A 21,218-nucleotide genomic window follows, 5' to 3' on the forward strand; every position below is an offset into this window, starting at 1 on the left:
AATGGAGATCAGCAATCTAACAAATGCAAAGTTCAAGACACTGGTTATAAGGATGCCCAATGAACTTAGTGAAGACCTCAAGAGTATAAAAAATGCCTAGTCAGAACTGAAGGATGCACTAACTGAAATAAAGAATAATTTACAGGGAATTAATAGTAGAGTATGTGTGCAGCTGTAAGAAAGAAAGATCTCTTATCCTTGGAGACAACATGGAGGGACCTGGAGAGTATTATGCTAAGCGAAATAAGCCAATCAGAGAAAGACAAATATCACATGATCTTACTTATTTGTGGAATATAATAAACAAAAAAAAGCTGATGAACAAAATAGACTCAGAGACATAGAAAAGAGTATGGTTGCGAGTGACAAACTTCAGAGGAAGGGAGTCGGGGGGAGGGATGAGATAAACCAAAGGACTTATATGCATGTATGTGTAACCAATGGACATAGACAACAATGCTTGGGGGAGGGGGCAGGATAGGGAGGAGGGTGTCTGGGAAGAAAAGGAGAAACATCTGTAAAAATAATAATTAATTAATTAATATATATATATAAAAAAATAGTAGAGAAGGTGAAGCCAAGAAGCAAACCATTGATTTGGAATATAAGGAACCAAAAAACACCCAAATCAGAACAGCAAAAAGGAAAAAGAATCCAAAAAATGAGGATAGTGTAAGGAGTCTCTGGAACAACTTCAAGCATACCAACATTTGCATCATGAGATGCCAGATGGAGAAGAGAGAGAGCAAGAAATTGAAAAGCTATTTAAAATAATGACAGAAAACTTCTCTAACTTGGTGAAGGAAACAAACATACACGTTCAGGAAGCACAGAGAGCCCCAAACAAGATGAACCCAAAGAGGTTCTCACCAAGACACATCATCATCAAAATGCAAAAGGTAAAGACAAAGAGAATCTTAAAAGCAGCAAGAGAAAAGCAGTTAGTTACCTACAAAGGAGAGCCATAAGACTGTTCAACTGATTTCTCAAAAGAAACTTTGCAGGCCAGAAGGAGTGGCAAGAAATATTCAAAGTGATGAAAAACAATCACCTACAACCAAACTTACTCTATCCTGCAAAGCTATCATTTAGAATCATTGGACATATAAAGAGCTTACCAGACAAGAAAAAGCTAAAAGAGTTTATTATAACCAAACCAGTATTATATAAAATGTTGAAGGGTCTTCTTGAAGAAGAAGATAAAAAATATGAACAATAAGTACATATCTATCAACAATTGAATCTACAAACCAAATGAACATGCAGAACAGAAACAGACTCATAGATACAGAGAACTTTTTGATGGTTGCCAGATGGGAGGAGAGTTGGGGGGATGGGTGAAGGGATTAAGAATTACAAATTGGCCCTGGCCGGTTTGGCTCAGCGGTTAGAGCGTCAGCCTGCAGTCCAGAGAGACCCGGGTTCGGTTCCCGCTAAGGGCACGTACCTCGGTTGCAGTTTGTCCCCGGCCCTGGTTGGGTCGTGTGGGTGGCAACCACTCGATGTGTCGCTTTCACGTCGATGTTTCTCTCTCTCTCTTTCTTCCTCCCACTCTATCTGAACAAAATATCGAAAAAAAGGTCCTCGGGTGAGGATAAAAAAAAAAAAGAATTACAAATTGGTTGTTACACTGACAAGCCTCAGAGGAATGTTGGGGGTGGGGTGGAAGGTGGGAAGAGATAAACCAAAGAACTTATATACATATATGCATAACCAGTGGACACAGACAGTAGTGTGGGGAAGGCAGGAGGGAGGTGGGAGCAGAGAGGAGGGAGTCAATGGGGGAAAAGGGGAGGAGGACATCTATAATACTTTCAACAGTAAAGATAAATTTAAAAAAGAAAAGGAAGAAAGAGAGAGAAGGTCTTTTTCCCTTTTGGCACCAAGGGGGAAAAAAGGTTAAAATGGTAAATTTTATGTTATGTATCTTTTACCAAAATTTTAATTAGGAAAGAGAGAGCAGACAAAATACTCAGAATCTGCTCTAATGGCACACACTTCATTCAGCAAGTAGGAGCTGTTCAATTATTTCCTGCAAGGTAAGGTTTTTCCAACCCATCCATTTCTTTCAATTCCAAGAAACAGTCATGAGCCCCCCTCTGTGTAGAATAAAGTTGTATGCTCTGTAGCACATACACAAATTAGTGCTTGCCCTCAGAGAGATTTCATTCCACTGGAGAAAACAGACACATGCACAAAGAACCCACAGACCTGCAAAGACCCAGCAGAATTTGGGAAGCAGCGTAGGAGAGGGGCAAGGTGTCCTTGATGTTCTGAGGAAGGAGAGATGGCACACAATAGAGAGATTATAGCACTGGTTGTGAAAAAACCCTTGAATTGGGGTGCAGAGGACAGGCAAGATTTGGCCAGAAGGGCATGCAGTAAAGGTTCTCCAGGCAGAGGAAAGAATATAGACAAAGGGAGAGACACAGACATACTTACCCATTTAGCTGGAGTGGAGGACACATGAAGAGAAGTAATAGAGATGAGGTGAAAATGAGGTTGGGGATAGTCAAGGAAAGCCTTCATTCGTTTGTTGTTCACTTATTCTACAAATATGTGTTAATTATTATGATGTGCTAGATACTTGGATCTGTGGAAGAGAGATAAAGGTATAGAAGATTTAAAAATTTAATTTTTCAATATTTCTACTGTACTTGGCTTTATAATATCAAATTTAAGAATCATTTATAAGACACCACATTCTGTCCACAGCACCATTGGGAAAGAAAGGCCCAGGACCACTTTATCTTGAATGCTAACTTCTGCTTTTCACTCCAAGCGAAAGCTCTACCTGTACCCAACCCCTGCTCCTCCACCCCCCAGTCCTTCAATGTGGCCAGAAAACCAACTCTGGCCAGCAGGGAAGAAGGGGAAAGAGAAGATGGGCACAGCAGCAGCTGGGATGCTTTCAGCTGCAATGAACAGGAAGACTGGCTCAAGTTGGCCTACACAAGAAGGAAATGGATTAGCTCACACAACAAAGCCAGAAGTAGAACAGTCTCCTGGATTGGTTGGCTTGGAGGATTGTCCATGCCAACACATATCCAAGACCTTTCTGTCTAGATTAGAGACTGGGTGCTCACTGACCCATTTTCTCTTTTTCCAGAGCAAAGAGTGTGCAAGACCACATTTCCCAGCCTTCCTTGCAATTGGGTGTGGCCATGTAAATGACTTCTAGCCAATAGAATGTGGGTGCCAGTTTGTACCACCTCCAATCCTGGAGCAGAGAAACCTCCTACACATGATCCTCTATTGTGTCTTTTCTGTCTGCCAACCAGGACTGGAGGACTGAAGGTCCAAGGGCATGGCAGAACCACCAGATATCACAAAATGAGGGGTTTAAACAGAAAATTATTTTCTCAGTCTGGAGGCTGGAAGTTCGAGATCAAGCTGCCAGCAAGTTTGGTTTCTCCTGAGGCTTCTCTCCTTGTCTTGCAGATGACCGCTTTCTCCCCGTGTTCTCACATGGGCTTTCCCGTGTGCACTCAGATCCCTGGTGTCTCTGTGTATCCAAATGTCCTCTTCTTATAGGGACACTAGTCAGATTGGATAGGGCTCATCCTAACAGGCTCATTTTCACTTAATCATCTCTTCAAAGGCCCTATCTCCAAATAACACTCACATTCTGGCATACTAGGGGTTCAGGTTTCAATGAATGAATTGGAGTGGCAGGTGGGGGGACAGTTAAGCCCATGAAAAATCTTTTCCAGAAGCCTGATAGAAGTTTACATGATCAAGAAATAAACCTCTGTTGTGTTGAGGCACTGAGATGTGAGGGGTTGTTTGTTAAACAGCTAATGATAATTACCCTGATCGATGCATTGTTAGTCTGCTCTGCAGTTAGTAGTGAGCTTCACCCGAAGGCTGGCTGAAAGATGACTGTCAAGAGAATCAAGCCTGTCTGCTTCCTTTTTTACATCCATTGGGAAAGAGAGGGTCATTTCCAGAAGCTCTCCAAGAATGGCAAGTCCACTCCTTTCCCAGGAGCCCCTAGTAAACTTCCCTTGGTTTCATTGGCTAGGAATGGGTCACATGCCCATGATCAAACACCATGACTGGGGAATGGAGTTATTCTGATTAACTTATATAATTTATGTGAGTCAATTTTCCCCCAAGCACGTGCCTATATGATGGAGGAAGTGCTATCTGAATAAAATTGGCAGTTTGTTAGATAAGAAGAGGACCAGATGTCAGAAATGCAACCGACACCTGATCCAACATTTTTAACAAGTTTCTCTTCATTCTACAGCTGCTGGGGTCCCAAACTCTGGCAAGCCCAGCCCATTGTGGGAAGTTTTTGAAAGGACATGTAGAATGTAATGAGTTCGTCTATTCTAAGCCAATCCCTTTATCGCATGGGAGGTGAGGGCCAAGGCCACCAACAAGGCAGCGGTGAAGCCTAGACTAGAACATAGGGGCCTGGCCCATACGTCCTGCCTTCCTTCAACCTACCAGGGTTCCCCCACCTTGCTGCTCATCAGAAATACTTCGGGAGATTTCTAGCAATACAGTTTCCAGAGCCTGCCCTAACCTGATTAAATCAGAATCTCTGAAAGTGGAGCCTGGCATTCTGTTTTTAAAATTCTCCTTAGCTTATTCTGGTCCAAACACAGCTTTGGGAACCAGAATACCACACTTCTTCTAGAGAAATCATTCTGATATTCCAATTTGCCTTAAGAAGAGAAATTTTATGAATTCAGTTAATCTAGAGTATTTTTTAAAGTCACCCCGGAAGATTAATCTTCTTTGGGAGTCATGCTTTCTTGTGGTCTCAGTTTCCTTGTCATTAGATGACAGATCAATTCCTGACACCTCTCCATCCTAGAGCTATTGTGAGGCCCAAATGAGATGAATGGAACGTGAGCATCCTTTGTAAACTGTTAGGCACTGTTATCTAATTTGTCAATCTGTACCTGCTTCCAGCTCAGCTAAGAAACATTTCAGGAATCCCACCAAAGGCACCTCATCCATATGGACTGAGCCATCAATCTGAGAGACCCCACGGATGGGAAAGTCAGGTCCCCACAGATGGAGACCAGAACCTGTCCTCAACCCACCACCCACTTAAGGAGTCTTCCCCTTGGCCACTGCTGGTTTCATGCATTATTCAGTCACTAGAGTCACCCTACAGTGGCCTTGATGGTGTCCTTCACACAGTCTGAGACTGTCTCCAGGTAGGGCAGACAAGGAACAAGAAGCGGAATGACTTTGAACACACCTACAGCGTGCAGATGAGCCAGGTGCTGTGGCAGCGTGGGGCTGAGTGCTCTTTGTGGGGAAGGCAGGAGGGGTCTGAGTGTTAGAGGGGATGAAGGACGGCCGCAAATTTCATGATGATGCTGTGGTTTGGGCTTTTTGTATTCTTTTTTCCGATCAGAATGCATATTTGGGGTTTACCAAAAAGGTTCCATCTATTTCAGTTCTTAAAGCACATTTACACCTCTTAACTCATTTGATCCTCAAAACCACTTTGTACATAAACAGATTGAATGTTTCCTTCTACTTGAACCTGGCATGCTCTGCTTGTGTCCTAATCCACCGTGTCTGAATATAACTCAGTCCCTCTGCTCGCTGTTTTACATACAATTATGAACCCAAATGCCCTATGTTCTCTTTCTTTTTCCATCTGACTCATACTCAATAATTAATTAATTTAGCAAGTTATATTAGTTAAGAGTCACAAGATGAAGAAAACCAATTCAAATGACCTTAAGCAAGAAAAAGGAAGTTATTGTGAGGATCAAAGAGAATCTCATGAAACCCAAGAACAGGAATGTGGCTGGGTCCCAGGTGCAGAACCTAGGAGCTCAGTCTTGACGACCACACTCTTCGCCTCCTCTAGCTGGGTTCCCAGGATTCATTCTCATTCTCCCCACCCACCCTCCACCCCAGACCAGTGTTCTCCAGTTCTCTGGGTCAAAGAGAAGGAAATATGGTACCAAACAGTTCCTGACCTTTGCCTCTTAGGTTTATAACCACTGAGAAAATAGAAATCTGAACTTCCTTCTATCCCAAATTTTAAAAGCCTCAGAGAGGATTTACTAGCCCAGGTACCCATTCCTGGACCAGGTGGAACCACCGAGTAGAATGGAGTGAAGAGACAATTCTGGAAGATGGTTGGAGGATTAGCGCTGGGAAACTAAACACAAGGTGTCCATCACGCAAATGCTTCTAACTCCACTGTGTGTGAGGCATTCATTCCTTCAAAAATATGTGCTGGGCACCTACCATGTGCTGGCCACTGTGATGGGCCCTGGAAATAAAGCTGTGGCCAAGACCTACCCCTGCTCTCAGGGAGTTTACAGACTATCTGGCCAGATAGACAATATAGAATTTACCCTGAAATTTATTGCAGCTGGGATGTTATAAAGGAGGAGGGCAGGATATACGAGTATTCTCTGACTTTGCATGGATGAGCTGTCTTCCTTGAGGAAGTGAGAGTGAAGCTATGACTGAAGGATGAGTAGCAGTTCTCTGGAAACTCAGCTGAGGACTCTGGGAAATTTAAAGATGAAGATCCTGTTTTCAAGAAATGTCAGTGTAATGCTCAATGTTTCCTGAAGAGTTCTGTAGAACACTGGATACACTGCATGTTAATGGTTCTGGTTTGTAAAAAAGGTTTTGTGGTCAAACACGTTTGGAAATGCTGGGTTGGACAAAGTTTAGCTGTTCTCTACATTACTCTTCTCTTTATTGCAGAACTTGTTGAGATTTTAATGAGCCAAAGTGCCCTGAAAATCTCCAAAGAAATTCTCCTTTTCACCAAGACAAACCTTTTAAATAACATCTTCACATGCTCTGTCAAAAAACTCTAATGTATGGAGGGTCAGAGACCTGCCCAAGGACACACTGATTAATGATAGAACCTGGACTCTACCAACCTCCCCTTTTCCTCCCCTGTTTTCCTTGCAGATGGAAAGATAAGTTGTAGATGCAAGATAACTACTTTTCCAGCCTCCTTTATAGCTGTGGATGGCCATGTAATCCATTCTGCTGGCAAGGGGATTCTGTTTGAAGGCTTGTAAGAAAAACTTTGCTCCTGGTATAGAGACTTAATAGAATGAGTTCTCTTACTGCATTCCCTTCCTGCTTTTGAGCTCTGTTGACAGAAGACATGCAGCTACCTTGTGACCATGAGGGGAGACATTATCAACACCGCGAGCACAGTAAAACATAAGGCAGGTGAGAATAGCCAGAGCTCTTGATTACATCGTTAAATGGCTAAACCAACTCTGTAACTATTCACCTCTGGACTTCTTGCCATGAATACCACTTAAATGAGGGAGGATGTTACATTACTTGTAGCCAAAAATAAGAGAAATCCTTACTAATTCAATCTCAATCCTGGTCACCCATCTTAGACTTTTTAAATACAGAATGTCTTTGTGTGTAACATTTTCCCAGTAAAATGCCTCTTGGAATAGGAATACCCAGATATCACAGAAGATACGTATCTTTCAATATAATATTTCAGTCAATATTCATAAAGAAAAACATTTTAAATTCAGTTTTTAAAATGAATACATTTCTGGCTGGTTTGGCTCAACCCTAGGACCAAAGGGTCGCAGGTTTGATTCGAGTCAAGGGCACCTACCTGGGTTTCGGATTCAATCCCCGGCCCCTGGTTAGGGTCATGCAGGAGGCAACCAATTGATGTGTCTCTTTCATATCGATGTTTCTCTCTCTCTCTTTCTCTCCCTCCCTCCTTCCTTTTCACTCTCTCTAAAAATCAATGGAAAAATATCCTCAGGTGAGGATTAACAACAACAAATTATCACAAAACTCATTATGACATTATTTACACAACAATGTAAATGTTATATTCCAACGACAATTGGTAGACCATCAGAATCACATGGGAACATTTGAAAGGCACACCAAGAAACAACCAGAGGGAGGTGTGTCTCGGGTGGGCTGACACTGAAAGAAGCTGTCACTGTGTACAAATAACTATTACAAACCCCACTTATTGTTTCATAACAGGAGGGAATGTTGTGAGCCTTTCTACATTCCTATTATGATCACGTGTAACTCAAATAAAGGCATTTCGTTTTACTTATGTTTTGGTAATATTTGGTTGAGTGTTTTGGGTTGACATGTAACACACTGAATTTCTTTCTATTTAAAATGATGGAAAATTGGCTCCCGATCTGTATTTGTGTGCAAAATGTCAGGAATGAATTACTGAAAGTATAGATGCCTGTAAAGTTATGTAGCAGGAAAACTGAATTTGAATTGTGTTAGAAATGCCTTCACTGAACCACAAATCAATATTACTCTTGTACTAAGAATGGATATAATTGGTTGCATTAAGAGTTTTTCATCTTCTGGAGAACAATGATTATTCATTTGGTTCCCACAAGGTTCTTTACCATTGAACCACAGGCCTGGCTGTGCATCAAAACCACCTGAGGTTTTAAAATATAGAGATGTGTGTGTGTCCTACCCCAGATCAATTAAACAGACTCTCCAGAGGCAGGGTTCATGCATGCGTATTTTTAAGCTCCCCAGATAATTCTTAAGTGAACTCAAGTATACTTAAGTTTGAGACCACTTCTCTGAACAACAAATTCCGCCAAGGACTTAAGAGTAGGGAAAACATTGATACATCCAAGAATTATAAAACCCACTACTAGTTTCCTTTTCTTCTTGGCTACCAGGAAGCTCAACCAAGTTAGTTATAGTAACTCTCCTGTTCCTGGTTCTTACTTCAATGAATTCTTTTATGTCTTCAGATATCCAGATGCTGCTTTTTAAAAATCTTAATTCACTTGTATTACAATAAAATTTCACATCTTTGTGCGCTGTCATCAGACCTTGCACACACCCTGACCAACCACTCTAGTCATGTGTACATGACCAAACACACACACCAGGGTTTAGCCTACTCCAGGAAGCCACACCTCCTGCTTTTGACTTAATCTTTTCTCCCCTTCCAGAAGTTTGATCGCTTTGATCATGTTCTACAGTGGTTAAAACCTTGACTAATCCAATTTTCTATGAATTGGGGCTATCAAATCTTAGCATCAACCAACTTTCTGTGGCTAAAAAAATATATATTTTACTTTGGGAACAAGATATATGGCCTCATTGATGCCAGAGTTCATCAGCCAGTTAAAATTTTTTGTGTTGTTCTTTTCATCAGCTCTGACAAAGTGATATGGAATTAGACACCCTGTGAACTGTTTCTTTGCTCTAATATGTGAGCTGCGCTTCACTAGAGGGAATAAAATAATCCACTGTCATTTCTGTTTTTATCATATTCAGTTTTGGCAGAGAATTTATTCACTCTTCGCTATATAGTTATTTATGTGCTACAATCTTGCATTTTTGCATTCCCCAGCGAACACACCATTAAAACTCTTAATGTGACACCTCATATTTTGAGTAGACTAGAAAATAGTTACAATTTTAATTTAAATTGAAATGACTATGTAATAGCTGGACAAATCAGTTTGAGATCCCCAGAGCTCTTAATTGTAATTCTCCATTGTTTTCTATGCATAAATTTCTTCTCCAAAGTGCTCATTCTGAAATAGTCACTCATTGTTTTTCAGCTGTTCCATGCTCATTCCAAACTCACTTATTTAATAATTTTCTATGGTTAACAACTTCATGATTAAACTTTAATGTTAAATATAAATGGTTGAAATAATAAGCTTATTAGAGTGTTTAGGAAAAAAAGAGAATTTAACATTTAAGGAATGACGAATTTAAGTATCAAGTGTAAGAATAAGAGAGATATTTAGTCTGGCCACAAACAAAGCAGAGACATGGATTTTGATATACGGTAGATATGACTGCCTGTCTGCCCTGAGCAATGGGCAGAGGAGACTTCAACATGATGGAAATCAAGGTTGGCTGCTCTGGGAGGATCCCGTCTAACCTACTCAATTTACAAATGAGGAACATAAAGTTCAGAAAAGAGAATGATTTTTTCAAAATCCAATGATGTACTAGCTGGGACTGGGCTAAGAGAAGAATCCGAAGTGATCTAACAGAAGGGGAAGGATTCTGCCAAAGGCAGAGAGACAGCCTCTTTTCCAGATGCCCCAGGCCCACCAACACAGTGTCAGACGAAGCAGTAAGAGATATCATCACCTCCCGCAGTGCTGAGGATGTTTTTCACAGCATCTGATGCTTAGGTTAAAAACAAAAACAACACTGTCAGGTTTTATTTTAACCTGACCTGGCAATATTAAGAAGGCAAGACTGTGTCCAATAGAAAATTGGTGTAATGGCTCTCAAATAAGCCTTGAAAAGTCTGCTCAGCATCTTTGAACATTGTTGGAAGCAAGAATATATATTCTTCCCCTTCATGCCAAGACCCCCAACACACACACACGCACGCACGCACGCACACACACACGCTGCTGAGCTATCCTTCTACTTAATGAAGATTTAAACCAGCTAGAAAAGAGTCTCCAACAGATCCTGGTAAATCTGGGGGTCCAGTACTGACCCTGCCACTAACTAACTGTCCATGTGACTTTGATCAAGTCCATTCACCACACTAGACCTCAAGTTTCTTATCTAGAAAATGAGAAAATAGTCCTCAGGGCCCATCCTCCCAGCCCTAATATTTTATAGCTTCTAATTCCATCCCTTAACCCTATCTTCATGTCCTTCAATTGACATTTATTGAGCATCTTGTATAGGTCAGACTGTGTGGTTGGCACTGGGAATAGCAGGTGAATCGGACAAGGTCCTGGCCTCCGGGGGCTCGGAGTCCACTGGAGTGAGATGAACAACACAGGCTGTGGGAGTGAAGCGGAGAGCGGGTAGGAGAAGCATGAACTTTCTCCCATGGGCACGTAAGTGACTGGTCACACTACTGTCCAAAATGGATAAAATGACCATGTAATGTATCAAGGACACTTTTGGAGTAAAAGGAGAGATTACTGACAACTATGCTGAAACAATAGGCTTAAACTAAAACTATTCCAGGCAACGTGGGGTGTGTACGTCGCCGTAAAGATGGGGACTACAGGAGAAAATTAAGTTTGGGGGAATAATAAGTTTGGGTCTAGAAATCTTGCCTTTTAGGTGCCTTTGGAACATCCCAACGGAGCTGAATGGTGGAAAGGTAGACGCAGGGGGCTGGAGCTGCGGAGATTCAGATCCGGGAGCCACCATGAGCCAGAGGGCAGATGAGGACATCTAGAGAAATGTGAAGAGTGGGAAGAAGACGTTGAAGACGCAGGCAGAGGAAGAGGCTGAGAGAGAGACTGAGTGAGCAGAAGTGGTAGGAAAGCTGGAAGAAAATAAAATCAAAATCAGAGAGAGTTACAAATGGAGGGAGTGGTCAGCAGCGTCAGGGCCGGGAAATGACAATGTAGTCATCGAAGGTGGCAACGAGTCAATGGTGCTCTTACCTCTGATATCCCCTTTAGACCAAAAGATTTCTCACCTTCCCCTTAAACCTAGTCCCGACTTCATGGAGCTATTTGTGAATCTGAAAAATGGAGATGCTATCCAGAGACTACAGAGTACTATTTAAAGGATCAAACAATATCATGGATGTGAAAAGCACTTTGCAAACTATGAATATCATACTGAAGTTCTCTCTGTCTCCCTTAACCAACATCCTTTCTGCCCCCCAGGTCAGAAATTTCTCCTCATCTCCCCCCTTTCCCCCGGCCTTCAATCTTTACCTTCATCGGTCTTACGTAGCCTCCCTCCAATCATTCTTGCAGCCAAATCCATGAGGATGTGATCTGGACTTCCTGCCTCCACTTCCCAGCATTCCCTTGTCTTCCTGAGATCAAGCTTCTGCCCCACCAAACTCTTGGAGCTACCCCTGGTTCCGTCTGGACAGACCCAGAGCTCTCTTCGCTTTCCTCGGCCTCCCTGTCCTCTGCAGCATCAGTGCTGCTATCTATCCCTTTCTCAGAGTTCTCCTCTCTTGGCTTTAATGACTTCCTGTTTCCTCTCCCAACTCTCTTCAGCTCCTGCAGCTGTTCTCCAGAGATGCGGTTAGCAGTGGCTGGGTCCAGCTGCAGCTTGCTTGGGACTTGGGTCTAGTCGTGCAACCTGGGGCTAGGAGAGATGTTGGGCCCATTTCCTGTGTTCTAAAGCCAGACCCTACACTTGAATTTTCAATCAAGAAACCCCTGGAGCTCCCACTCCACCAGGTAAAATTCAGATACTGGGTGATCATGTCAAGAACCTCAGAGAATCATTGCCTCTCAGGATTCAAAGGGAACCACATGTGATTCAATTCAAACATCCTAATCCTCACAACCACCCCAACCATCCCTGCTGAGGGACTCTCCTGCTTCTGCTGGAGCACACCAGGGACAGAGCAGGCCACTCCCTGGTGAGCATCTTTCCTTACCAGACAGCTAAGAAGAAAGTCTGACCTCAGACTGAACCAAACCTAGCTTCTTCTTATACCCATGTATTTGGTCTTCCTTATGCCCAATGGGTCCTCCAGAGGTCAAACCCCTCTTACACACATCTCCAGATTTTTTAAAGAGGACTGTCACGTCTCCTCCTCAGTCTCATCTCTGGAAAGCCTGCTCACCTCCGTGCCTTCCACCACTCCTCACATCACACTGCTTCAAATCCCCTCATGACCTTGACCTTATTTGAGTGTAACCATTTACAAGAGTGAACTGTGTATGTGTGTGTGCGTGTGTGTGTAAAATGAACAAAGGGAATTTCTTATAGTTTTCCTTTAAGTTTCATTTTTGCAAACATCAGGAAACAATTTCCAAGAGGCAGCATGACAGATGATGACATAGGAACAAGGTTACCCAGAGCCCAGCACATCAGACAGTCTGGAAAACCCTTAAGTGAAGAATGCTTGTCTCCATGAAACCTTGATAATTTAAAAGGGACAATGACTATCTGAAGCAGTCAAGGTCTCCGTTAAATCCGGCAAAGCTAGGCAACGGGAGGGGGAGGGTGGGGGCTTCTCATGCAAGGGGACCCTTTGGTCTTTAGCGACATCATTATCTGTGGGTTATTATCATTACTACAAATACTAATACACTTTTATTAAGCACTGGCAATGACCCAGGGCAAGTGAGTTTAAGTTCATATTATATCCATTTTCATTATCAAGAGAAAAGAGGAGAATGAACAAAGGACTATAATGTGAAATTCTAAAGTAGGAAAAATGAAAAAAGGTTAATTAAAAAAAAACCCCACAGAGTAAAGAGAAAGGCTCCAACTGTTCGTAGTCAGGAGCCATGATGGATGGTGGATCTTGTCACCCTAGACTTGTCCCCCATGATTTCTTTCCATCTCTCCCTCTCTCTCTCTCAAAAAGATCCTCCTCTCAGCTAAGGACAAGGCAGGGACAGGGGTGGGGGGTGGGGAGAAGGGCAGTAGACTTTTATCTCAAGGACCCCTTTTGGCTCTGAAATTGTACCAATCAATGTTAATTCTAATATCTAGCCCAAAACAAAATCAAATTTGTTTGATTACATTAAAATGTAAAATTATCCCAGCCGGTGTGGCTCAGTGGATTGAGCGTTGTCCCATGGACTGAGAGGTCCTGGTTTGACTCCCAGTGAGGGCACATGTCCAGGGTTCAGGCTGGATCCCCAGTAGGGGGCGTGTGGGAGGCAGCTGATCGATGTTTCTCTCATGATGTTTCTCTCTCTCTCTCTCTCTCCCTTCCTCTCTCTCTAAAAATCAATAAAAACATATTTAAAGATGTAAAAATAAAATACAAATATAAAGTATTGAGAGGCACTCCCTTTCCCAAAGACCTTTTTTTCCTTCCTCTGCTTCTAACACATCCAAGTACACTACCCTTGCTTCTGGGTACACCCTGGCCTTCTGCACAGTTTACGGCTCTTAGGCAAATTTAAGAAATTCCCCATTAGCCATCAAACTTCTTTGAAAGTCTCCTGTAGAATTACATCTTTCTACTCTATCACTCTGTGCTTAGTAATTCAAAATATTTTTCTCTGCAAGTTATTTCTCTCCATTAAACAAATACCTGAGGCTTGTCAGTGTTTAAACCAGTGGAAATTCAAAACACCAAGCAGGTCAGCAGAATGGACACCTCAATATAGAGGAAGTGTGTGGTCCAGACCAGGGTGTTCTTTGGAATGAGTGTTGTATTTTGAGTGTGTACTTATGTCACATGGTGAGGTGTGTTGGAGCTACTTATCTTGGCTGAAACTTTAATCCATCAAACCAAATTATGCATCAAACCTTGATGTCATTTGTAGTGTCAGCTAGGAGGGACCCTAAAAAAGGTTTGCATGTGAGTCATGTTTACAGCAACAAACCTGGAGACAGGCAATGACTTGCCCAAGGTCATACAGCAGGACCAGGTCTGGAGTCCAAATACCTGAGTCCCAGAATCCATAGTCTCATAGACAGTGATACAAAATACCACAGCTGGTCTTAGACAAATCTTTCCTCTGCCTCAAGGTAGGATTAAGAGGTCATACCCCAGACTCTTCTCCTCGGATGCTACGAGAAACAGGTGCTTCTTGGAAAGTTGGCATAGAGGATTGGGTGAAAAAGAGATACCCACCCCCCCAAAAAACCCAGGCATAAACTCTTAAACATCTTGGTGCTGCCCAATGTGTTTCTTGATGGCAGGATCATGTATTCTTCCGTGTATCTCACCTACAACCAACTATGAAATTCAAATTCAGTAAATATTGACTGTGTAACTGAACTCAATGAAGTTACAAGTGAGTCAAGAATGAATAAATATTCAACAAATAGCATTGCGTCAACTGGATAATCGTTTGGGGGCATTGAGTTTGGTAGTAGAAGGACTGGAAGTGGGTGTACATAGTACGTTTGTTCCGACAAGATGACTCTGCATGGAAACCAGTTAGGAAAATACTGTGAAGCTTATCTTCTGGGGCTTGCTCTGCAGACCCTGCGCTGTGAGCTGCACACCTGTTCTGACCATTCTTATAACCACTCTCTGAGGAGGGCACTATTGTTTGTTTTATAGTTGAAAACCTGAAGCTTTTAGAGGCCAAGCAATTGCTCAGTCTCCCTGGTAGGATGTAACTGAGCTTTTCCAATAACTGCCATTTCAAACATCTTAAATTTTTCTTTTTTAAATCATTTTTTAAAATATGTTTTTATTGATTTTGAGAGAGAAACATTGATGAAAGAAACATTGATTGGCTACCTCTTGCATACTGGGGATCAAGCCTGCAACCCCAAGGATCAAACTACGACCTCTTGGTGCAGGGGACAATGCTCAACCAACTGAGTCACACCAGCCAGGGCAAACATCTTAAAATTTAAAAAACTTGCTAACAACCCTGAGTTCTCTTCCATTTAATGACATACTCCCACCAATGTGGGTGGTGGTGGTGGTGGTAACACGTCCTTACTTTCTTTCTGACGCTAGAAGACGTTCCAGGCTCATCTTGCACATTCCCTGCCCCAGTCCTAGAATCAGCCATTTGTCCCAGGAGCCCTGGTTCCTTTTATTGGAGGATGGTATTAGAAACCAAGATCCAGTACTAGGTGTGCTTATTGCTATTGGGGTGTCTTTTAGAACTTTTCAGCTGATAGAGCAAAGAAATATATGTGTGAATACTAACTTGTGTATATATAGACATATCTATCAATATTTCTATATGTAACCATCTGTATCTGTATTAGGTAAACGTGCAATCTTGCTGATGTCTCCTAATCTAATCTAATCTGACACCACGTGGATCATCCTAGACTCTTTTCCTTATCTGTAAATCCCACTCCAATGGTGAGAAATCTGACTTCCACCATCTGCCATTTAGTTGCCTCAGTTCCAGTATACAAATTATCAGAAATGTTAACCTGTACTCCCATGGGAAACAATCTTATCACCTGGAGTACAGTCATTATGTGTGGTTCCTTTTGCCTTAAATTTCCAGTTACTTAGATCGGCACACAGTACACATACCTTCCTGGGATATCACAACTTAAATGCTGTTTTATTCACATACAATAATCCTATAGACTGAATGTTTGTGTCTGTCCCCCTCCTCCCAACTCATATGTTGAAACAAATCCCCACTGTATTCGGAGGTGGATGTTTGGGAGGTGATTAGGTCATGAGGATGGACCCCTCATCAATGGGATTAGTGCCCTAATAAGAGACTCCAGGAAGATCCCTTGCTCCTTCCACCCTGTGAAGTCGCAGCGAGAAGATGGCCATCTCTGAATCAGGAAGTAGGCATCTGCCAATGCCTTGATCTTGGAAATTTCCAGCCTCCAGAACTGTGAGAAATAAATGTTTAAGCTACCCAGTCTATGTACTTTGCTACAGCAATCTGAACAGATTAAGACGACTAAGGTTTACTCTTTGTGCTGTTTCTATAGGTTTTGACAAATGAATATTATGTACCTACCATTACAGAATCATACAGAATAGTTTTACCACCCTAAAAATTTCCTGTGCTTCAATTATTCAACACTCTTTCCCATCCCACTGACAACCACTAATCTTTTTGATGTCTCTATAGTTTTGCCTTTTCCAGGTCATATAATTGTAATCATATAGTAGGTAGTCTCTTCAGACTGGCTATTTTCCCACTTAGCAATACTCATTAATGTTCCTCCATGTCTTTTCATGACTTAATAGCTCATTTCATTTTAGTGTGGATGTAGCAGAGTTTGTTTACCCATTCACATACTGAATGACATTTTTGTTGCTTTCAATTTTTGGCAATTATAAATAGAGATGCTGTAGACATTCACACGCAAATTTTTATGTGCACCTAAGTTTTTCAAATCAAATGGGCAAAGACCTAGGGTGCAACTACTGGATTACATAGTGATATTATGTTTAGCTTTGTAAGAAATTATCAAACTGCATTCCAAAGTGCATGTGCCATTTTTTATTTCTACCAGCAGCTGAATAGAGTGCTTGTTGCTCCACATCTTTGTCAGTACTCGGGATTGTCAGTTTCTTGGATTTTAGCCATACTAGTAGGTGTGTAATGTTATCTCATTTTAACTTGAAATTTTCTCATAACAAGTGATGTTAAGCAATCTTTGTCAAAAATCAGTTGACCATTGTGATAGGCAAAGAATGTTCCTCCCCAAAGACATCACATCCTAATTCCTGGGATCTATGAATATGATGTTATGTCAAAGAAAAATTAAGCTCTGGCAGGTTTGGCTCAGCGGTTAGAGCATCGGCCTATGGTCGAGAGACCCGGGTTCGGTTCCCGCTAAGGGCATGTACCTCAGTTGCAGTTTGTCCCTGGCCCTGGTTCGTTGTGTGGGTGGCTGCCACTCAATGTGTCCCTTTCACGTCGATGTTTCTCTCTCTCCCTCCCACTCTATCTGAACAAAAAATGAAAAATGTCCTCGGGTGAGGATAAAAAGAGAAAACTTAAGATTGCATATAGAATTAAGGTTGCTAAGCAGCTGATCTTAAGATAGGAAAATAAGCCTGCATTGTGTGGGTGGGCCCAATGTAATCATGAGGGTCAAAAAATGTTGAAGGGGGATAGAGAAGCGTTAAGTCAGAGGGAAATGTGACTGGAGGAAATCAGAGTGATGAGAGGTGAGAAGGACTCAATTTGCCCTTGCTTGAAGATGGGGACGAGGGCCAGGAGCTGAGAAGTGCAGGAGCCTCTATTGGAAAAGGCAAGGAAATGGATCCTGCCCCAGAGCCTACAGAAAGGTTGTTAAATGTATAATTCTGTAGGCCTAAATTACACAATCATCATAAAAATAAGGTCTTTAAAATACATTGAATCACTGTGGAGCCCAGAAGCTCAGAGTCTTTCAATTCTTATTTCCTTAGTAAACTATTCAGAGGAAAACACTTTGAACTTGTTACTTTTACTAAGAATCAGCCCTGGTCGGTGTGGCTCAGCGGTTAAAGTGTTGGCCCGCGGACTGAAGAGTCATTGGTTCTATTCCAATCAAGGGCACGTACCTCAGTTGCAGTTTGTCCCCAGCCCTGGCCGGGGTCATGTGGGAGGCGACCAGTCGATGTGTTTCTCTCATGTCAATGTTTCTCTTTCCCTCCCTCCTACTCTGTCTGGAGATAAAATAGAAAAAATATCCTCTGGTGAGGATTTAAAAAAATAAAAAGAAGAATCACATAACACACTCATTTGTAGTAAAGTATACTGTAATGAGGTCGAAATTAATGAAGTTTTCCTATATCTTAACCAGTTTGTGTAAGATTGCTGCCATAAAAAAGCAATCGTTAAGTATCATACGTAGTCATGCCTTCCTACATGGTGCAATCTCAGGAGAGAGGTATAACCTCTATTTATAGTATAGGAAAGAACATGGACTTTGGAGCCTATGACGCTTGGTTCAAATCCAATTCACTTAAAGTTTGATGACCTTGAGAGTTATTACTTTGAGCCTTGGCTTCTCCTTAAAAAAAGATATCACTTACCTTGCAGAGTTAGTGGAAAAAGTAAATGAGTTAATATGTATAATACATGTTGTGATTTGGAAATATCTAAATTAGGGGTCATCCAATGTTTTCTGTAAATAGTTTGACAGTAAATACTTCATACTTTGCACGCCATTGTCTGTCAAAATGACTCAGTTCTGTCCCTGCAGCACAAAAGCAGTCATAGACCAGATTAGCAGGGGTGATAAAACTTCACCAGAAAGCCCTGGCCAGTTTTCTCAGTGGTTAGAGCATCGCCAGGCGGTCCAGAGAGACCTGGGTTCGGTTCCCGCTAAGGGCGTGTACCTCGGTTGCAGTTTGTCCCCGGCCCTGGTTGGTCGTGAGGGTGGCAACCACTCAATGTGTCCCTTTCATGTCGATGTTTCTCTCTCTCTCTCTCTGTTCCTCTCTCTCCCTCCCACTCTACCTGAACAAAAAATGAAAAAATGTCCTCGGGTGAGAATTAAAAACAAAACAAAACAAAAAAACGTCACCAGAAAGGCTACAGGCTGGCCCACAGGCCACTTTGCTGACCCCTGATATAAATCATCCAGTATAGTGTCTGGCACACAGTGGGTGCTGAATACCTGACAGCTACTACGATCATTACTTTATTTCTATCACAGCCAACAAACACAATCTTCTATTGGTCCTGTAACTCATTCACCATCCTATCATTCCCAACTTCAAAATTACCTAAAATGCTGCCAAATCTTCTGGGGTCACTCTACTCCCAATATTCATCCAACTGATTCATTATTGTCCACATTGTTATTGGACCACAAATATTGAGCTAGACAGGAGCTCTAGGACTATTGGTTCAGTCGATACTTAAATTCCCTCTATGACCTATCCCATGAATGGTTGTCCAACACATCTGAACACCTGCAGTGACAAGAAAACCCCTATATTTCTAAGTGACCTTCCTCTTGTCAGGTAGCTTGAAGTTTTTCTGAAAGCTCTTTATTGTTAGCTTAAGTTCTAATGGTTCAACTCCTCACTGTGGTTCATGCTCAAAAGTCTTGGAGAATCACTGTTCCAGACCATGCCATTCGCCACAGGGATAGAAGAGTGATTCTTCTCTTATGTGCTATAAAAATAAATTGGACTTGAGAAAACTTTCGTTCTTCAAAAGACACCATCAAAAAAATAAAAAGACAACCCACAGAATGAAGTATCTGCAAATCATGTATTTGATAAGAAACTTGTATCTAGAACTATAGAATTCTTACAACTCAATAATAAAAAGACAAACAACCCAATTGAAAAGGGACAAAGGATCTGAATAGATATTTCTCCAAAAAAAAAAAAAAAAAAAAGATTATATATGGCCAATAAGCACATAACAAAATGTTCAACATCATTAGTCTTTAGGGAAAAGCAAATCAAAATCACAATGATACCACTTCACACCCACTAGGATGGTTAAATTAAAAAAGAGAGATAATAATAAATGTTAAGAATGTGGAAAAATTAGAAAGAACCCTCATTGCTGGCAGTATCATAAAATGATAAGGAGTTTAGCAGTTTATCAAAAGATTATGTTATATGAGCGTTCACAGGGTGGTTCAGTTGGTTGGAGTGTTGTCCTGTACATCAAAAGGTTGCAGGTTGAATTCCCGGTCATAAGGCAACCAACCGATGTTTCTCTCACATCGATGTTTCTCTCTCTCTAAGCATATCCCTGAGTGAGAATTAAAAAAAGTTAAAATGAATTAGCAATTCCACTCCTAGGTATATACACAAAAGAACTGAGAACAGAGATCCACATGAAAACATATAAACAAATGTTCAAAGCAGCATTATTCTTAATAGACAAGAGTAGAAACAACCCAAATGATCAACTGATAAATGGATAAAGTATAATATATCCATATAATGGAATATTTTTCAGCTATAAAATGAAGGGCTGATACATGCTACAACATAATGAATCTTGAAAACATTATGCTAAATGAAAGAAGCCAGACCCAAAAGGCCATATAGTGTATGATTCCATTTATCTGAAATGCCCAGGACAGTCAAATCCACAGAGATGGAAAGTACATTGTTGCCTTGGGCTGTAAGGTGGGGAATCGGGAGTGACCACTAATGGGTGCAGGGTTTTTCTTCAAAGTGGTGAAACTGTTCTAAAATTAGATTGTGGTGATGGTCGCACAATTGTGAATACACTAAGAACCACGGAACTGTATACTTAAAGGGGTGAATTTTATGTTATGTGAATTATATTTCAATAAAATTGTTATAAAAAAATTAAAAACACTTGACAGCTCTCCTTTGCCAACAGTCCCACGGAACACTCAAGTTCTTGATCACTTATTTCCAGGTAAACTTCCCATCCTTTCCTCCTGCTACGCCCCCCTGTACACCTGCTGCCTCTACCCGAACCACATCATGCATGCCTTCGCTCGTACTCTTCTTGCTGTCGAGAATGTCTCCCCCTTCCCTTCCTCTTGAACTCATATATCCTTTAGACCAAATACTGTTTCCTCCAAGAAATCATCCCTTTCTCCACCAGGCAAAGTTGGTTGTGTCCTCTGTGCTGTAAACAGACACCGGGGTGTGCGTCTGCCCTGCTGACACACTCTGAACTCCCGTTCACTACACAGTATCGTCTTCCGCCCCAGGACCTAAGGCCTGCAAGCACTCAGTAAATGTTTATTGAACAAATGAATGACAAAACTCCCTGACTACTGACTAGAAACAGTGCTATTTTTTCTCCAACTAGTTTAATTGGTAAAATCCATACAAATATAACTTGAGTGCTGGCCTTTAGAGACCAATAAAATGAAATAAATATACAAATTTGAGGCCAACACTGAGACTTAAGAAAAATTACCATAAAGTAACATTTCATGGAGGTTCCTAGTTC

The 21,218-nt window shown here is 41.5% G+C and overlaps 1 protein-coding gene across 1 annotated transcript in view; it reads right to left on the reverse strand.

Annotated features, from left to right (window-relative positions):
- Positions 1–2,554: 2,554 nt before the first annotated feature.
- MELK (maternal embryonic leucine zipper kinase) overlaps positions 2,555–21,218 on the reverse strand; it is a 96,566-nt gene continuing 77,902 nt past the window's right edge. Inside the window, exon 18 of the mRNA XM_036261334.1 lies at positions 2,555–2,593. Within this exon, the coding sequence (XP_036117227.1) occupies positions 2,570–2,593 (24 nt within the window). The 3' untranslated portion in view covers positions 2,555–2,569. The remainder of the gene's footprint in view (positions 2,594–21,218) is intronic.

Source organism: Molossus molossus, unplaced genomic scaffold, assembly GCF_014108415.1.
Source record: "Molossus molossus isolate mMolMol1 unplaced genomic scaffold, mMolMol1.p scaffold_m16_p_14, whole genome shotgun sequence".
NCBI classification, from domain to species: Eukaryota; Metazoa; Chordata; class Mammalia; order Chiroptera; family Molossidae; genus Molossus; species Molossus molossus.